Genomic DNA, 20,515 nt, shown 5'->3' on the forward strand with positions numbered 1-20,515 from the left:
ACAGATCAGCATCCTGCCTCTCACAGTCACAGGGCTTCTCATCTGAATGCACTATCCATAGTACATACTTACACAGGTTTTTGCTCTTCTACTTCAAGGGAATAGGATTTTTGAGAAGAAAGGACATCCAAAAAGAGGAGAGAAGTCCATACTCATCCTCAAACAGAGAAACTGTCTTTGTCCATTCCTTGGAACAGTTGAGCTGACAGCACATTGACTGCTTACAGCACTGGTAGCTAACTGCTGCCTGCACTGACGTGAGAACTTACTGCCTTTGTCTCTGCACTAACTGGAAAAGGTACCACACTGTTTTAATGATGAAAGTAAAACTAAAAGCAACTTGGCTTTTTACACTAGCTTTTCTTCCCCCAGTGACTAAGTCATTCTTCTGAATTCTGATGGAGTATTAAAAGGTCAGACAGGAACTGTAATTCTAAGTAACCTGATATCTCTTCACAATTTGGCAATCAAACATTTAAGAATTCTTTTTTAACTGTTCCTATCTTCCATGATTTGGTTTCAAACCAGATGCTCTGCAAAGTTTAATACATAATTTTAAAGTTGAGTAAGAACTTGCCCTAATTTCTAGGACATGAAATAAGGACCTTAAACAAGCCTCTTACAATAACTGGACTGACAACTCTGCAAACATAAGAGTTGCAAAAGAGCTGTTACGTTTAGCTGTTTGCAAACATATAATCCCTTTCTTTGGCTGATAAAGCACCCCTCTCACAACACAATGATGAGTGTACAACTTTGACATGATTTCATTGAAGTCATCAGGTTTTTAATAAGCTCAGTGACAACAGGAATTCATGGCATACCTGCGAGTACAGGTTCTCTATGTACATGTAAGCAAGATTTGTAACAAGCGAAAATGCCATTACCTGGTATAATTCACTTTATACCCTGCAATATCATCATTGGGTGATCTTAGTCTTCGTTGAGAAGGTGTCTCCAGGTGCCAGTAGTTAATGCGGTTCAGAAACATTTTAGCCAGTTCCACTATTGTCTGCCTTTCCTTTGAGGGTAAGTGGCTAAATTTGTACTGCACAAAATTATTCACACCCTTGAAAGAGAAGAAAAATGTCTAATTATTTACCCAGAATTTTTGTAGGCGCGACCTTGAACACTTATCACTTTATGTCTATTTACCCTGGAGAAGAAAAAAGATATGGGAAAGAAAATAAGTACCAAAGACCAAGAACTCCTTTCTGAGTCACATGCCACAAGCTGACTCTTCTGTTCAGAGAGTCAAGTGCATTCAAGTGTTTTTACTCTGTTCCTCTCTAGGACGTGAGTTAGTGGTAGAGAAGGAAAATTCTTTAATTTTTGCTGTTTTCCAAATTAAAAAATAATAATAATCAGGGAACAAAGAAAGATCCACAGTGCTTTCTTCTTTATGTTCATACAGATACAACTTCGATGCTAACCATGCTGCATGATTTATGCATTTTCTCTGCAAACAAAGTATGTATTCTTCATCACCTAAAATAGTACAGTTGGTGCTGTGGGCTTCTATTTAATTTTTTGTCTATTCAGTACATTATTTTTTCAAGAAGTGCCAGTGTTTCACAAGTACAACACTTCAGTGCACTTTATATGCCTGTCTACATTAAAACAAAACAAAAAAGAACCATAAAATAAAATAAAATACAATAAAATAACCAAAGAAACTGGGGGTCGGCCAATTCTTCCAGGTAACTAGCGATAGAACTAAGGGAATGGACTCAAGTTGTGACAGGGGAGGTTCAGGTTGGATGTTAGGATATATCTATACTCCTATGAAAGAGTGGTCGGGCACTGGAATGGGCTGCCCAGGGAGGTGGGGGAGTCACCAATCCTGCAGGTGTCCAAGAAAAGGTAGATACTGTAGGACATGGTTTAGCAGGAAATATTGGTGTTAGGTGGATGGTGGGACTGGATGATCTTGGAGGTCTTTTCCAACCTTGGTGATTCTATGATTCTATAAATTATTGAGAATAGTTAAAATGCATGACTGTAATTGCTGAAATACATCTATATTGAAAATCAATTATAATTCTGCTACTGAGTTGCTGAACTGCTAAAACAAAAATGTGAAATTATTGGTCTATTTTGAGGAAAAAATATTTTAGAATAAGCTGTAAAAAAGAATTATCCTTTCATCTCTGTGCTTTACCTTCTTAAGCAGAATGAAGTGTGTGAAGGAAAAAAACCCACTATATTACACAAAATCTTTTTAGTAGCATATTTTAGGACCAGGAATGTATGGTTATTACATTCCCTTATTGCTTGTTTATACTAAAACTGAAAAAAAAACTAAGGTAAAGTCTTTCCAAAATTCAGCAATAAAGAACTTTTATTATACTAAAGTACAAAAAGCAGTAATTGTAAGGACAGACTTATTATACTAAATAGCCTTCACACTTAAAATGTCTTGTTTAACAATAGAGCAGCCATTCATCCACCAATGGGAACAAATTCAGGTCCTGACTGAGTGAAGTATGTAAGCCTCTAGATAGCATCCCTGGAGTTAATGGGCCCATTTGTATGCCAAAAATCCATTCTCAGGAACTTGCTAAAGCAAAATCTGAATTTGTCATATGCTCTTTATCCATTTAGAATTATAAAAGCCTCAGCTATTCTTTGGGGCTGTTTTTTGTTGTGTGCCCTTTGAAAAGGAAGGCTATGAGCTCACTGAACGGGATTGTAACATTTACATTGACTTACTGAAGACAAAAGTCATTTTAATATTGGATTTCAAAACTTTGTCAGCACTTTTCATCACACAAGACAGAGAAAGACTAGAACTGCCACACAAAAAAGTAGTATTTTAAGTTTTATTCTCTAAATCCACAAAAAACCTGTCAGTTTCAGTAAAGCATAAGATGAATGATGAGTGAAGTGAAATAATGTGACTATCATACCAATACAAAAGTAGAAGAAGCTGCAGAAGTCTCCTACAGATTTAGTCTTGATAAATATACAGAAACATCTGTAAACTGCCTGAAATGCTATATTTTGAAAAACAGTGGTTATGCTTAAAAAAAAAAAAAAAAAAAAAAAAAAAAAGTTTTTGTTTACCTGCTCAATGCTAGGCTTTTCAAATGGGGGACTTTCCAAAGATCCTTCAATAACAGGTTTTCCCATCTGTAAAATGCACTTCCTCAAAAGCTGTTAAAATATATGAATTTAAGAAAACAAATGTACACAGGATCACTGAAAGTCAACAGAATACAAAACACATTGCAAGCAGTGCTGAAAATCTCCTAGCTATGTATCTATTTTCTTGGTCACATAAATTTATAGCTCCTTAACTTCACAATGAATTGCTTCATATCTTCTCTGAAACTCATACAAAACGTTTCTAAGTATGCGTAGGCAGCTTAGTTAGCATTTATGTCAAGTGACTTTTCCTAGTTTGTGAGTGAAGACAAAAAGAACTGTGGGTGGAAGCAGTTTATAGATGGGAGTCGGGGTTAGCTCCTGAATCATCTAGCTGACTTTTGGAATAAGATATGATACATTGCAAGCACTACAGATTTCTAGACCAGGGTTAGCTGCTAAGGTATCATGCTGAAGAAAAGAAAATCTCTCACTGGATAAAGTCAATACATGCATGAGGGGCATTTGGAGCAGTGAAACTGGCTTATGTATGAGGGGAAAAACTGAAAAGATCCTGCAGAAGTTCAGCTTACTTTGAACAGGTAGAAATAAACTTGCTTGGTGTCTGCATCTTCTTCTTTATGGACGCAGGTGAACAGGTACTCCACATCCAGTACAATCCCCAGCAGCCTATTCATTTCTTCTTCAGACACATTCTCCAGGTGGGAAACATGAGCAGCTAAATAAAATAAAAATCCAAATATGTGAAAAGCCTACTGAAAGAATCTATACCAAAAAATTTCCCAAGATATCTCAAACTAAGCCAACAAAGGCATACTTGCAGAGGTAAAGATCCTGCAATAACTCTATTTGAAAAGAGCCTCTTATCAGAGCCTACTGAAATGTAAGTCACACCAGAGCCCCAAGGAGGTAATTCCCACAGCACAAGGAATATGGCTGACTGGAATCACAGACAAGTGATCACAGACAAGTAAGTCCTGTCTGCCTGTATTAATATGCTGTAATACATAAATAATTACATTCCTTTTTTTTCTGAGAAGAAATATGCTCTTTGAGACAAAGTTCCTTGATTAAATTCACTTAAATTAGGTAAATCGGGTATTGACGGACACAGACAGCACTCAATTTTGTCAATATTAAAAAACTCGGCTCCATAAATAGGCTTTTTATTTTAAGCTGGACATTACCAGCTAAATTTCATACCTTTCTATCATGTAAATTTAGATACTGTTTTGTGCACACTATACTAATACAGCTTCTGCAGACAGTACACACTCATTTGTTCTGAAGCTTACCAAAAAAAAACAAAAAAAAAGCAAACTATAAAACCTAATCATCTTTTAACATGTCATAATTTCTAAGTAACAAGTTCCACATTTGTGATTTTCAAAAAGCTTGTGGGATATTCATGAAAACTGGTTTAAGCAACTGGCCTCAGGAAGTGAGAAAGCAATATGAAACAAAAAGTCAATTCCCAAAAAGAAGACATTTGCATTACAAACAGCAACAATCTTAGCTGACCCCAGGCCAGTGCACATGCTATGCATATCCTTTTCTCCAAAAGGACGAGGAAATATCTTTTAAAAGCAAAGTAAAACCATTTAAAAGTTGAGTACTTTAATTTTTATGTTTTTTGATAACTTTTATCAATACATCTCTTACTGGACAATTATTGTATTATCATCATATGTCAGTGTGATTAGTACTGGTAAAAAACTTCAGTGTAACTTGAAAATGATGATATTTATTGGCCACCAAGGAAATATCAAGGAAAGGTGTAGTTCAGTATGACAGCTACCAAAACATTTAAATTCAACAAATTCATGCAGTTTCAAGTAAAAAGGACACCTTGGTTCAGAACATCAGAAAGATGCCAGCATTCATTTCCACTTAAATGAAAACTTATAAAAGGGTATTTTATTCTGAGCAAATAAGTGAGGTGGCCCTCACAGGTTTTCTTTAAGGAAAAATATTCAGCAATCTAGGCAGAATAAAACTATTTCTTTTCTGTCTTTGAGCCAGATACAACAGTTTAATATTCCCAGCTGTCTATTCTCATCCTGTAAAAGTAATAAGTTCCATCCTAGACAAGCACTGCATGAGAAATTGACAACATAATGAAGAAACCTTTCTTTGGATGTTCAATAGCCTACTCCCTAATATCTGAAGCCAGTAATAAACCCTTACTTAAACAAAAGCTTTAACATGCTGATATCAAACGCTGTGTTACTCTTAACTAGTGTTACATAGTCCCATTTATTTGCATTGCTCTACTGGTACTTCAGCTGCTGTTATATTTGCCAAAAAAAAAAAACAAAAAAGGAAGAAAACCACAACTATAGGTTGCTTCTGCAGCATGCAGGAGAAGGAAGCAAGCAGAAAGAAGGCCAATGCAATGATTTCAGTGATGAAGACCTGAAAAACACCAGGTTAATTACATTGCTTGTGCAACTTCAGTAACAAAATACTTGATTGCATGAAATAGCAGTCAGAAAACAGGCTGAGGAGGAATGTTCCTAAAGTCTATCTCAAAATCAGTGTTTATGTAAAAACACAAGTAATATACGTATGACAGGCAAACCAAGGAATACTCAAACACATTACGTGAAGGTGCATAGCAGGAACAGTGAACAGAACGGGGAAGAGCGGAGCCTGAATGCGTACATAGTGCATACACTTATGTAGTGTATACACATTACTTAACCAGTGTATTATTCTCAAGACTGATAATGTTTACCGACAGGAAAATGCACTGTTAAATGAGAGAAACCAATTAAATTTAGAAAAGTCTCTGAGTAACATAACACCTGGTCTTGAGGCTGGTGGGCAGCAAATTCTCCTGGCCCACAATTCGGTCAGCTGTTCATGCCAGTGACCCAGCATACTGTCCACAGAAAAGAAATATTCAGTAAAAGTCCAGATGTAAGGCAAGCTGAGAGACTGAGCCAATCCCATCCCTGAAGAAAAGGAGATGAGAAGCAGAACTGTTGGTAGCATACACTGGCATACCAAATGGAGATGATGGTTGTGAGGAGAATACATCCCATATTTTTGATCAGGTATGGTTTTAACCATCAGTGGAATATATACATCTCTACTTCAACAGTACCCTGATAAAAAAAATATGCACCACAGATGATAACCTGACACCTGAACACCTTGTTCTTGTGCTCAGCCTAGTTTTAAAAGCATTCAGAAGTAACATTTAGAGGGGATGAATATGAAAATTGCCTTGGAAGAGACCACTGAAAGACACATTTTGACCAGTAGACTAAGGAAACGGATAGCAACTCATTTCAGTTATTTCAAATGAAAAAATCATTCTCATTACTCACAGTTGACTCACACAAAAACAAAACTTTATCTTTTCTAAAAAAGCAAAAAAAAAAAAAAAAAGTGGTTTGTTGTTTGTTCCATAAGGTAGCTGTCAGTGGTACTGGTTTTCCCCGAATCCCTAGTTAATGAGTGATTTAAGATTTCTCACAGACCAAAATCTCCAACTTTAGAAGCAGATTTTTTTTCTGGGGGAAAAAAAAAAAAAAAAAAAAAAAAGCATCCACAAATTCCACAAAAAAAGTTGGTAACCAACAGCCACAACATCTCATAAGATTTATAAAAAATGAAAAGTCTCTTTTGTCAAAGGCCAGGAATGAAAGGAACAGGTAACACAAGCTACCCTGGCTGCACAGCCAGAGGCAGCACAGAGAAGCAGTATGATGAAAGGTTGAAATTGACACGTGTGAAGAGACCAAACATTCTGCAGTACCACATATTTATTAATCTTCTAGGCAAGAAAAAAACAGGGATTTGGGAGACTCAGAAAGGAAACTGATAAAAAAACAGAAATATGTCAAATGTAATGATGGCATGAAAAGGGAACAGGAAAGAAATAAGTTGTACCCTCCCTGTCCTTCACCCTCCTCATTAAATAAAAACAAGCTCCCTACAGAGTTCTATGTTATTTTAAAAAATAAGTGAATAAATGATCCATTGTGAAGGCTTTAGATTTCCTTCTCCTTATTACACTGTGCTAAGTTATGGTCACGCCAAAAACATTTAAAAGCATCTGCTTCTGTTCAATTACTTCTGAATTTTGTGACAGCTCAATTTTTATTAAATATTTGCCAATATCTACTGAAAAAAAAAAGTAATCAGCTTTTAGTTTGGATAAGCACAATTTTTAAATAAAAAAATTACAGTGATAGACTCCTCTTTTTCTGGGTGTTGGCGCAATAAATAAATATTTTCATTTGCAGAAATAAAATATGTAGCAGGATTTTGTGCAGGTACTTCCAAAATATATACAAATAAATTCCCAACAACATGAGGTTAATGCATAGATCACATGAAATACTGAAATTTCTATGGGTATCTTAATGGTGCTTTTGCATTTTAACAGCTTCAAATGTCTGTGGTGTTAGAACTTGTACTTTAGCTCTATTTCTCCAAAATTCATTTGGGATAATTCTGACATATTTTAATCTAAGTGAACAGACATTTATGTCCAACAGTTTCCAAGTCTCAGCACAGCATCTTAAATTTCATCTTGCAAAAGTGCAGACTTGTGGGTATACACAAGTGGATTCCAGAAGAAAGACAAAATCCTACCTAGTGTGTGACTGCAGCTGCGGCATGGCTCAGTAAGGCTCACAACTGCCTGCTGCAGGTCTGCCCGAGGAGGTGTGGGAGGTGGGTTGGGGTTCTTCCAGCCATTGCATTTACACGATTCCTCAGCCTGAAACCAAAGTAAAGGAGAATCAACCAACAGAGTTTAAAAAACACAACAACAAATCAGTGAGAACAACAGCAACAAAAAAAAGAACTTGGTGAAACTGTCCTATTTTAGAAGCAATATGAAACAATATTATTATTTATGAGTTTTTTGCTTTTAATAAAACACAGTGCTAGGTTTTATATTCTAGATAAAATCAGAAGTGGAATAGTGCTCCAAATACAGAGATTATCATGGTGTATCATGGTATGCAAGCTGTACAAATACGCAAACTCTGGCCAATTCCTTTACAGAAAGCCCTCATTCTAGGCTCTGTATAAAAGAAGCATTCAAACATTTACCAGTATGTCAGCACAAACAGATCATATCAGCACATACAGATCCACCATGACAGTTTAATGATTTAGATACAACCAGGCTGTCCAGCAGGCAATGTGTTTATCGCTACCTTACCAGCTGCCCTGGTGGCAAGAAATCATGCAACTAAAAATAAGCACATAACAAGACAAGCAGGGTTAACTAAACATTGAAATAAGCAAACAGTAACTGTGCTAGTAAAAAAAGCTGTCCAGGACGAGGTTTGGCCGCATCATCAACACAGAGAATGCCAAAGACTTTGAACCTGAAACCAGGAATATCTTTGAGGGCTGCTCTAAAAGTGATCTCTCCTATTTTATTATGCTGGTGCGTGTCAGAGGCAAATGGTGGTGGTACAGCAGTAGAGGTTGAACCTTCCTCCCAGTATTCCATTATATTTTGTTGCCAATGTGACAGACAACAGCAGAGGGGCAGTCTGACAAAATGGTGTCTGATATGGAATTGCAAAGGTGTGGAATTGAATTCTTCCATGCAGAGAAAATAGTACCCACTGACCTTCATTGATGCTTGCTGAGCATTTGTGGAGATCAAAGAGCAGATGTGAGCACAGTGAGGCATTTCAGCAGTTTCATCAACAAGAAAGGCAAGCCAAGTTCTGAATGGCCACACAGATATTTTACGAGTGTGGCATTCAGGCTCTTGTTCATCACTGCCAAAAACACATAGCTAATGGTGGTGACTATGTTGAAAAAGTGCTTTGTAGATGAGAACTTCTTTTATTAAACAGTGCTATTGTGGGCTTTGTATCTGCTGTAATTTCCATAGAAATAAATAGGAGGCACTAATTTCAGAGCAACCTAGGTAGTTATGGTCACTGACCGAAACAACACTGAGGGCTTGCAACTAACAGGGATGGACATGAAAAGGGAATGTGAAGACTTGGGTAACCACATTTCAAATCAGTCAGCTAAGACTTTATCTGAGGAGCAGCTTTATAGGAGGGGATTTTTTTCTGTACATCCAGAAGTTCTTAGTTATTTTCATGGTAAGGTTCTCCTAACAGCATTCACATTCCCATTTGAAGATCTAATCAGAAGAAAAGAATGTTTTTCTACTGTTCAGAGATATCTGTGCACTGGGCTGTAATGAGATCCTCATAAATTTGCAATGCCAAGAGCTCCGTGAGAAAAGTGCCAATGGCTGCGTGATATTTATGGCTGAATCAACCTTAGTAGGAAAAATGGTGGAGTTAATACATTCAGCACTAACATGACATTTATTCAAAACGATTTTGAATACATTTAATAGAATCTATCTTAGAAACCTATTTCATTTTCCTATTAGGTTTCCAAATCTCATCTCACCTAAGGAAGGAGTACCCAAAAAAAGCAGAAAAGATCGTGGTTTGACAGCACCTAAAACTGACAGCTTTGTAGACCGGTGGTAAAATGTTCCTCCACTCCAATTTCAATATTCAGCAACCTGAGCAGTAGCACAACTGCTGCCTGTGTTCTGCTGAGCACCACACGATATTTTTACCATTCCTACTGCAGAAGTGTTTATCCAACTGGACTCCTGGCCCCAGGCTCTGATGGCATTCAGGCATGGTAGAAGGGAAGAGTGGTGCTTTCAGCTCCAGGATACTCAGAAACACACCTGCAAGTGCCCAGCAAAGCCACTTCCACATACTCCCCTTGGAAGAGGGACCTGCTGCATTGTCTGGATCCAGCAGCTCTTCCAGTGCACTGAGTGTATGATGCATTTAAAATATTGCATCAGGGGGATTTCAGCATGAAACGTGGGGAAATCTGGGGAAAATTAAAATTACTGTTTTTTTTTTTTAGGCCTCAGCAAATGCAACCTGGAATGATTTACAGTGAATTTCACATTATTTTTCTATGAGTAATAGAATTGGCAAGGAAGTGAAGAAGGGCTGATGTTATTTTGTAGTGGAAGCCGTCTCTTGCAGTTTCTCAGGCATTGAATGAGTTTTATTTTTGTTTGTTATCCAAACCTACAGGACCTATTAATGTTTGATGACTAGAAAGAGAGGTCAGTGATTGAGTGGCACCTGAGAACCAAGGATTGCCCTGGTGTGAGGACTGGGAAAGCAAGTAAAATGATTTGAAGCCATATTTTCATTTAGCACTTCAAGTTAGGCAAAACTAAAGCCAAACAATCTATCCACATTTGCTTTGTGAAGAGATAATGTTGCCATGAGAATTAAAAAATAGAGAGAAACTGAGAAGACTGTCAGAAAATGAGAATATTGCCAAAGAGAATTCAAGAGAGAGTTGTAAGTTCTCAAGCAGACCAACAAACAAACAAACAAAGACTGAATATTAGTTGAGGGAAGCAAGATTTGATCCTTTCCATACAGCTGTCTGGACAAACATTGAACTCTGTAAATTACTGACATAACACAATGCTCATTATTAATTGCCTTAAATCATACCACAGTGAAAAATGATACACATCAAAAACCCCACAACCTAGGCACAGGCATTTTGAGAAATTCTTTTCCAAGTGAAAGCAGCATTTTGCAGAAGCTCACCACACAGTGTTTATGATAAAGCCTAAAAATCTATAAACAGTGAGTAACTACAGAAACTTTAGTGTTACACAATAATTAACAGCAAAGATGCAAACAAACAGATGTATGAATTGCAATAACAGCTCAGTTAAGCTGCCAAAAATAAATATCAACCCACGCACAGCAGAATAAAAACAGCGTGTTCAGTGGCAGATCTTTTTCAGCCCTTGGTAGCATTTCCTTGCCAGATATTTTGAAGCAGATGTTAATTTGTATTGTTTGAATTATTCCAGAGATCTTTCTCTAACAACTCTTAGGGTATTTTTTTTTTCTTTATTCTCTCTGTAAAACACCAGAATCAGCATAAAAGTTCTGTTAACTAAGGGGGAAAGAAGCCCAGAAGGGTCCTCTTTAAAACTAAGCTTTCATTGTAGATGTTGACAGTGCAAGTATTTTGCACTGAATACCCAATGTGCATTCCTCAGTGACTTCAATTGCAGAGTTGTTTCACGTCTTCCACTGTATTTTGTTAATTCAGTCCTTTCCCTGACTATCTTAAGCTTTTTGGTTTCTTTCTTTTTTTTTTTTTTTTTTTTTTTTAATGTCACTCATCTGCTTTTCATTTGAAAATAAAGTATGACTTCACCTCCACAAAAACTTAATTTAAGATCAAAAGAGTTGGGGAGTGGGGGGGAAGCAGGGGGAGGAGGAAGGAAAAGAAGCATTTAAGCTGCACATCCAGTCCTTGGGTCTTGTTTTCGGGAACATCTGCGGAGCTGTGATAAAGGCACTGCAGAAAGATGGGCACTCCTGCTTATTGAGGCCTGCAAAGTAACCTGTGTTGTCCTGACAGGCCCAAGGATCACCACAGCATCTTAATTGGCATTTTTAAATAAAACTGAGTTCAGTGTAACCGAACACAACAACCACACACTCCCCTCAAAAGCAGTGCAGAAATTATGTACATTTTGAGCTGAAAAGTGGTGCATTTTCAATCATTTTTTTTATACTTTCCGCATTAGATATAATGGGGAAAATTGAATGGTGCAACAGCTCAAGGCTATGAAAACAGCAGCTCTGGACAAACTAAAGTTACTCTTTTCTTTAGAATACCCAATATATCCATGCCAGGTCAAAAACGGATCTTGAAAGATATGTTAGCATTATTACTTGAAAGAAGTGCCTTTGGAAGCTACAGTGTTGCACTCCCCAGGCCCTGTCAGGAAGCTGTTATTATATAATTATACTGGATAAATGAGCACTGTTACAATATCTTACTGCCTAAAAAATTCCTCCCCTTTTGGAGCGGTGAAAAGGGCACAGGAAGGCAAGCTTCAAGCTAACTTAACTACAAAGTGAAAGACTTCAGCAGCCTTAAAACTGAGTTTCACAGCAGCTTTTGCTCTGGGCTCTCTTCTGCTCCAAACCACGCAAGCTGCCCTGCCCAGTAACGAAAAGCCAAGCTCACTCAGCACGTTGCAGATACACAGCACCATGGCTCTTGTTTCCAGCGTGTACAATTGCTCCAGAAAAACTACTTTTTCTCCCAGCACAAAAAGTGAGCAGAACAACCCATTGTAACATGCTGCCTCCTACAACAATAATCTCAAATTATTGCTGTAACAAAGAACACCACACAAACCACAACAAAAACCTGGATGAAATTTAAATGCTTATTTTTCCTACTCCAATGTATAGCACCCAGCAACCAGGCAGTCAGACGCTGCTCACAGATCTATCTACTCCTATGCATCAGGAAGGCAGCCAACCCATTTGCCTTTAACAACACAAAGTAACCAGTTCGATGATCAGCTCTAAGCACATTCTTCCTCTGTAGATCAATCCAGGTATTTTATGTCACATTTTGTTCTGGTTTCTCTCACCTACAGGATAGATGTAGGCTATCATATCAATGTTTTTACTAAAAATGGGGATCCATTTCCCACCTGGTGATGTTAATGTTTGATTTAAATGAAGATGCTTTAATTCAGACTGTAATAGTCACAAAACATATTCATCTTACTACATAAGCAATTGCAAGGAAGTTTTAGATTTTCTGTTCATCCTCCTTAATTTCTCCAGAAAACGACTTCCAAACATTTTCACTGGAGCTTCAAGGAGCTGTATTCTCACAGTGCAGAGCTGAGTGAAGTCAAACAACGCAGTTCAGCCTGCCTCATCTTGATCAGTCTTACTGAAGTCAGGAAAAATTATACAACGTTATGGAAACCATGGCCCTACAAACTATTTTTAATGTGTGGGGGCAAGAAAACACCACAGACATCCATGCATGATCAGAAGTGGGGAAAAGTGGCCATATCAAGGGTCAGCAGCTGCTCTGCAGCAAGGAAACCCAGATCACAGTTCAAGATCTGCCACTCATAGGGCCTTGGCCAAATCTCCTCATAGCCCTGCTTGTGATGTTTTGGTTATTTAAAGCACATGGTCTTTATGGAGGTGTTATTTCCCGCTGCTTGCACAAATGCCTTAAGTGATAGGGCTCTAATTACATTATCAAGTATCTAGGTATTACTGTGAGAAATAACCAACTGTACAGAAAATCTAGATTACTAAAAAAGTACCTATTTCAACATATTTTTAAGAAAAATTCCCAATGGGACTAAAAAAGAAAGTTGTGCTTTCACAAACCAATAGTGTGAAAAAAAAAAAAAGGACTTCCTCCTCCATCTTCATTAAACATATTTATGTGTGTAAGCAACACAGTGCTGCTTTTATGAAAAAAGCTGCAAACTCATGTGTCCAATGCTGAATTTCACACTGGGCAAAACCAAAACCATGTATGCAGTCATTCATATGTACGCAGTTATAGTGACTGCCAAATGCAAAATGCTGCACAAATACAGCTCTACTGTGCACTTCTAAAAGTCACGAAAACTGCCAACTCCTTACATATCTCTTATTGTTTAAAATGGACATTATCCCCACACAAACTCGGGCATTTAAAGGGCTGTAAAACACAGAAGAAGCTGTTCTTGCTCTTCTACCCCTGAGCTTTTTATTTCACAGGAGAAAAGTCAAGCAGTGCAGCTCCATGGTGACCACTCTCCTGCCTCAATTCCTTAGCAGGAAAACAAAAACAAACCACTCAATAAATACAAGCAAACATGTATCTCCAGTCCCAGGACAGGGCAGCAGCTCCCTAGTCCCAGTTCTCACTCAGCTCAGCGGTACCTCCAACTCCTTTCTGCTTGCAACCTCCTCTCCAGCATGGCACCTTTCCTCCCTCACCCCAGGCATTCTCCCAGCCACTGACATCTCTCCATCTTGTCATGCTGCTGCTCAGCCTCAGTGAACCCACGGCCTCTGCTGTTCCCTGCATCTCTGGAATCCAGTTTCTAATGTGTTTTGTGTGCTGAAGTAGCAGTAATGTGGGGTGAATTTTACATAAGAAAAGGTTGTCAACACTAAGAAAAATTGTCACACATTTTCTTCCCTCCAACTTATACAGTTCTACATAGATCTGCAGATCAACATGGCTGCTACCACAGAAACCTCATTCAGAGATAGACTGTTTGAGCTTTCATACACACAGAACAAGTGGAACAGGAGTTGGAACGCAGAGTAAGAAAAAGCTCAATGTTCCCCTCTGTGCTGCTACAGCCTCTTGCAGGCCCAAGCAGTTTGGAGCCAGGTGTTCAGGAAGAAAAACAACACATCCTTCCACCCAGCTTCATCCTCTCCCTGCCCCAGAGGAGAACGCACTTGATCAGTTTACAAGGATATCTCATTGTTGACGTTCTGAGACCTGAAGGAATGTTGTCTGCCAATACATTCCTTTTTTTGAAGGAAAGTCAGGTAGCAGAGGCTAGATTTCCATTGGAATCTGCATATGGAGTCACACTGAGTACTGCTCTGTGGCTGCTTGTTGACAGGGGTTGAGGATGAAGCCCAGGGTACCCCAGCCACACACCCAGATCCATCAGGCAGCACCATCTGGGCCTCTCTGCAGAACCGTGGAGATGATACAGACACCTCTGCAGGACATGAGTGGGTGAGTGGTCACTGTACCACCAGCACCCTGTTGAGAGGTTTGGGAGGGCTGGCAGCAGGCTCTGTCCTTCCAGTAGGACCCTCTTCTCTGCCGGTGCACAGAAGCTGCTAAGGCACTGAGGAAGCAGAGTGCAGAGACATTGCTTCATTGCAACAGGAAAGCTTAAAACCACCTTCCCCCACCTTCCATGAAGGCTACAGGTTTCCAAGCCTGGATGGTTTTAACTGACTGACATGGTATAACCTCACAGCACGCCATGGACTCAAGGAGGCCAAAGCAAAGATGCTTACACATTTGTGAACTGCAGAGACATTGATGCATGTGGCTTCCTGAGCTTGCCCTCAAATGACAGTACTGCGACATGGCTCCAGCAGACAGCAAGCTCTTCACATCACCAAGCAGGGCAGCGGACCCGCACAGGGATGCTCCCTCACATCAGTGGGCAATTAGTTGGGGCATTCACTTCACACTTGCCTTCTTGGAGGTCCCAAAGTACGGGAACAACAAAGAAACAACAACACAGAAACACACTTTTTCCAGCAAACAGCTCAATTATTTTCAGCACCGAGAGCATTACTGGAGTGTTTCGCATCAATGCTGCCAACCCGAGCGTGTCAGCTCGCTGTGCATCCAGGAATCGCCCTGACAGCCCCAGCGCGGCCTGCAGGAGCCCTGCACCGCACACACAGAGACACCTCCACCGCTGTTACAGAGCCCCGTGGCAGCACAACACTGACCGCGCTCCGCACCCGCAGCAAGCGGACGGGTCGCGGCCCCCCCGCGCCCAGAAGCGGGCTGCAGGTGTAGGGACGGGCGTGGTGCGCAGGGCAATGCGGGGCGGTAGCGACCGACGCCGGGCGGTGCGGGAGGCCGGGGCAGGGCGCGGCGGAGGGCAGGCGCCCGGCCGGGCGCTACGTGACGACGGGGCCGCAACTTTCCCGAGGGCGGAGGCTGCACGCCGACTCTCCCGAGGCGCGGCAGTCGGTGCCGGCCGGGAGGCTCCGAGGGCGGCGGGACCCACGGCGACGCCGGACCCACCGCTTCCGCGGGGAGCGCCGGGCTACAGCCGCGCCGCCTCCCGCCCTGCCCGGCCCGGCGCTGCCTTCCCCTCCTCCCCACCCTCCGTCAATCCCCACCCTCCGTGGGCGGGTGGGCGCTCGCGGCCGGGTACCTTGCAAGCGGAGTAGACGCCCAGCTTCTCCAGCTTCTTGGCCCGCGGAGCCGCGCGCAGCTGCGCCTTCTTCCCGGCCGTGCGCGCAGAGCCGGGCCCCCCGGGGCTCTCGGCGGCATTACGGGCCGGGCCCCCGGCGGCGGCGGCCGCCACTCCTCCGGCGGCCGGGGAGCCCTGCTGCGGCCCGCCGCCTGCCGCCGCGGCCCCGCCGCCCGCCTCCGCCATGCCTGCGGCGCGGCGGCAGCCGCCCGTCCGGCCGGCCGGCGCGGTGCGCCCGGCCCTAGACCCTCCCCTTCGCCGCGCCGCCGCCGCCGGCTGCTCCCCGGGGGGGGTGGGGGGCGGGAGGAGGGCCCCTGCGCTCCGCGGGCGGCTCCTGTCCCGCCGGGCGGGGGGGAGCCGGCGCCCGCCTCCCGCCGCCGCGAAGCGCGGGGCTGCGCGGGGGCGGGCGGCGACCGAAGGCGCCGAGTGCGGGCCCGGCCCTCGGGGCTGAGGAGCCCGGGGAAGGGGAGGCATCGTCGCTTCACCAGCGGAGCCCCCGCGCCTCCTTTGCCCCTTGTAGGGCCACGGTTTATTTGACTTCAGCAGTGCTTTTCCACGCTGTGCGCTTTGCGGCTGCTTTTCAGCGGGTTTGTAGGTGATTTCCAAGTCAGCCTACACGTATCTGTCAGTTTCTTTTAAACGTAAAACTCAGATGACCCTCTGCTCCATTCCCTGCATTGTCCAGGAACATCTCCTTTAGCGCTGACAGCGGGTCATCCTCTGTCTACTACCTTTCAATTGAAAGCAACAATTAAGCAAATGATCCCACCGCAGTCACTGCGCTCTGCGCGCAGAAGTCCCGACGAAGTTACGCTCTGTCGCACGTATGTAAAATCGCGGCCGAGCCGCGAGAAACCGCAAATGGCACTTCCACAGCAGGGCACCGCGGCTTAAAAGGCTGGGCTCTGGTGTGCGATCCGCAGCTCTTTGATGTGTCAACTTCAGGCTGCAACACCAAGAGGAAGGGGGATCCCAGTGCGTAACGCGCACTTGCAAAAAAAGCAGCTCCGGATTTCTGCACCTGCCCCGTTCCATCTCTTGCCCGGCTGTAAGCGGCCCCGGGAGGCTGCGGCGAAGCCCGGCGGTGGCGCGGTCCTCCCGGCAGCTGTGACAGCGACCCGTAAGATGGCTGCTGCCATCCCCGCTGCGTTAAGACGGACTGTTAAGGTGGAGGAGCCGCTGCGCTCGGAGGTGATGGGAAACGCAGCCCCTGGCTTAGCGGAGTATTAACAGGAATAAAAAGAATAAATAAATTCGCTTCTGTTAAATCTGAGAATTCTTTGTTAATGGAAGTCGTCGAATCGCGTCTTAGAATGACAAAAAGCCGCTGTATGATAACAACCATTTAAGAACAATTTCCTCAGCCTCTCTGCTCGCGTTCCTTTATGTAGGCGACGTTTCCAATTTTCCCCCGGACTCGAAAACGAAACTGTTAACGCGCAGTTTCACTTTCAGCTATACAACGCTCTGCAAACGTGACGACGACCAAGCAGATCCTCTGAAACTATAGTTGGCTCCTACAGGCCGGGGGGGCCGTTGTTGGACACGGGCTCCCGGGCTAGACCGAGCTGCTGGAGCCGTTCCACAGCTAATGGTATTTATGCAACCCACTATCATTTGCACACCCATATACAATTGAATTACCCGTTTCAATTCTCAACACTTACTATTTTTGCACAGCTGGGCAATTCCATCAATACGTTTTAGGCCCTTTATGTCTGCAGCTGCACAGGCAAGTGTTCACAGGATCATTCCCCAGGTGAACAACCTTAATCTTTTCACTCTACTCTCTTCACGGTTCTCAAAAGCCCAGTAACTTTTTTATTTCTACTGAAATAAAACATTTCATGGTGTGTTTATGAGGTCTTTCACAAAACCATATTGCACACAGTTGCATGCAGATTAGTATAAAGGCAAAACTCTATATTCTACAGCTCCTCCTTGAAGCCTCAAGAGCACGTCTGCCTTACACCACATCTCTGCTTTTTGCCTTCTGCTCACCAGATAACCAGAGCACTAAGTCTACCAGAACAGTTAGTCTACCAGACTGTGGCTACGGATACAGTTACTATAGTAACATTTATAAACACCAATGTCACTACAAATGCAGTGTTGCCTGCTATCATGGAGAAGTAGCTTAAAAAGAAAACACGCTTAAACTGAAGATAGGTAAGTCCTCTTTTAGATATATATTTTATATGTATATATAATTGTGACATCTATTAAATCATTGTTTCCATTTTAACTGGTGTTATTATGTTTTTTAAAACAAAGCAAGCCCAAGGATTTGTCTTAAGTCCTTGGGACAGTTAAAATTTTGGCAAGAACTGCTACAGGTATGAGGAAAAGACCATTTGCTGGCTGGAAATACAGGGTATAACTTGGGCTGAACTGACTTGCAGTAGCTTCAGGAATATAATTTGGCCATAAGTTACACTACACAAGAAAAACTGAAAAAATTGTGCTTTAACATATGACTGTTATACATTCCATTCTCAGTTTCATATATTTGAATTTTTCTGTTGATTGAATTCACAAGCAAGCACATCTTTATTCTCTATTTATAACATACACACAGCTCAACCTGAGCACAACAGAACAACTGCAGTGCTTATTTTGAATCAGTAAGTACATAACGCAAAGATATTAACTTCGAATCAAACTCAAAGCATTGTCTTAAAAATCCTTGCCACATTTTTCAGCTTCCATCCTTTGGGGCATTTCAGCGGGTTTTCTCAAGAGAAGCCAAGTCTGGAAGTAGCTCCTAGTAAGCACCAGTGGCAGCCAGGTGAGCCCAGCTGTCTCTTGCCCAGCTTGTGAGCTCAGTCAGGCAGCCTTGCGACTCTGGGAGGGCTGCTCATCTGCTCCACAGCCAGCCAGGAGCCAGGTGATGTCCACACCAACTCCCATACTTTTCCCTTTAGCCTGGTGTTGCCCCAGGAAAGCTCTGCTCATAGTTAGGGCTCCCACCCCTCATCACATCCCGAGTATGCTACCACTGCCTGGACTCACTGTGAATACCAGGCAAGCTTAAATGCAAAAGCATACACATTATTCCAGCAAAGGAGATGGCTGTAGTCTTGATGCAACAAAAGAAGAAAATTAAAATGCAACTTAGAGCGAGGCTAATGCCTGCTTGTTACCTAGCTGTCATGCAGAGCTTTTGGGCCTACCTAAGGCCACATGAAATGACTCAACTAAAAACAGCCTGATACAGATCAATCCAAGGAGCCTCCCTGCCCAGGGCCCAGCTCCACAAGCCCACCAACCCCAACTCCCATCCCAAGCAGAGCCCTCTGCCCAACCCAAACCTCTCCCTCCCTTCTTGCTCATGGTGGGACTCCTCATTCTCCCACCAGTTTTATTCATGAATTCAATGCAAATGGAGAAAGAACTCCCCCCTTCCAGTGAATTTCTCGGAGTATATAATCCAATTGTGTTCTTTCATTAGCACATTCCTTGTGGGCGAATTGGCCTCCTCTTGGTCACCGGGCATTCTGGACTGCTATCAATATTTTATGAGTCACTGGAACTAGTAACAGCACAACATTTTTGTTCATTATACTATATCTAGCATCTTGTCAATTTCCCATGGTGGTTCCCATGGTTCCCATGTTAAAGAGAACATCACACCCCAATTACTTTTTTTTTTTCTTCAAGGAAAAAAAAATAGAGAAAAAGAATGGAGAAATGAGAAATGTCACTGCAACAATCATGACTGTTTGTGTTGCTAAAACTTCTCATGAGAGCTGAAGCACTTTGCTATTTTTATTCACTTCTTACCCCAGATGTACTCTTTGGGGCTGCAGTCAGTTTTGAAAGACCCAAACCAGGGCAAAGCTGGCAGCTGAGCTCACCACAGGCAGTCTTTCCCCCCATGCAACATGAAGCACACATGAACTAAGTTCAGAAGCTGCTTGCTGATGTTACTTACTCATCTGTACAGCCTCACATTGTGTTACAAGGTGGCAAGCTCTACCTTGCTTCCTGCAGGCACAGGATGTATCATTATTTCTCCTTTACCTTTTCTTCCTTCTGCCTCCCTATTTTTTATTTGTTAACATCCTTTTCTTTGCTACTCTGCTCCTCTCCTGTGAGAGAGAGCTCTGCAGCTTTCTGGGACCCTTTTCCCAACCACCCCACACCAGCAGCAGGCCCACTGGCAGTGGTGGTATCACCCATCCCTAGTATCTTAACACAGCCGCAACTGACAGCAGGACAGGGAAATCGTGTGGCCTCAGTTCTCCAAGCTGCACCTTTGATATCACACTGATCTAAACAAAAAAGCCACAAGGAGAAAATCCCTTTTATACCTCTAAGATGATCACTACAGAAGGCATGTGGTGGATTACAAACTGGCACCTCTGCCCCACCACAACAAATCCAGCTACCACCATCACAGGTATCTTGCACCTGTGGTAGAGGAAGTTTATTTAACTCCCACTTCAAAGGCCTGCCTCTTGGTGAAGAACTGCCTCTATCCAGGAGGACAGTTCTAAGAGAACCTAATGCAGGGAGCAGTTTCAAGCTGACACGATACCAGTGGGGCTGGAATCCCACAGTTCCAGTTTAGGACAACACTAAGAAGTGAGGAGGCTAATT

General features: G+C 42.4%; 1 protein-coding gene across 1 annotated transcript in view; it reads right to left on the reverse strand.

Moving 5' to 3' along the window:
• The window catches only part of KAT2B (lysine acetyltransferase 2B), a gene marked incomplete at both ends in the record, with an annotated part of 39,302 nt that extends 23,203 nt beyond the window's left edge, over positions 1-16,099 (reverse strand). The window contains 5 exons of the mRNA XM_079538648.1: positions 888-1,069; positions 3,067-3,156; positions 3,681-3,826; positions 7,717-7,843; positions 15,875-16,099. Of these exons, the coding sequence (XP_079394774.1) occupies positions 888-1,069; positions 3,067-3,156; positions 3,681-3,826; positions 7,717-7,843; positions 15,875-16,099 (770 nt within the window). The remainder of the gene's footprint in view (positions 1-887; positions 1,070-3,066; positions 3,157-3,680; positions 3,827-7,716; positions 7,844-15,874) is intronic.
• Between the last annotated feature and the right edge of the window lie 4,416 nt (positions 16,100-20,515).

This window comes from Tetrao urogallus (genome assembly GCF_951394365.1).
Source record: "Tetrao urogallus genome assembly, chromosome: 7".
Taxonomy (NCBI): domain Eukaryota; kingdom Metazoa; phylum Chordata; class Aves; order Galliformes; family Phasianidae; genus Tetrao; species Tetrao urogallus.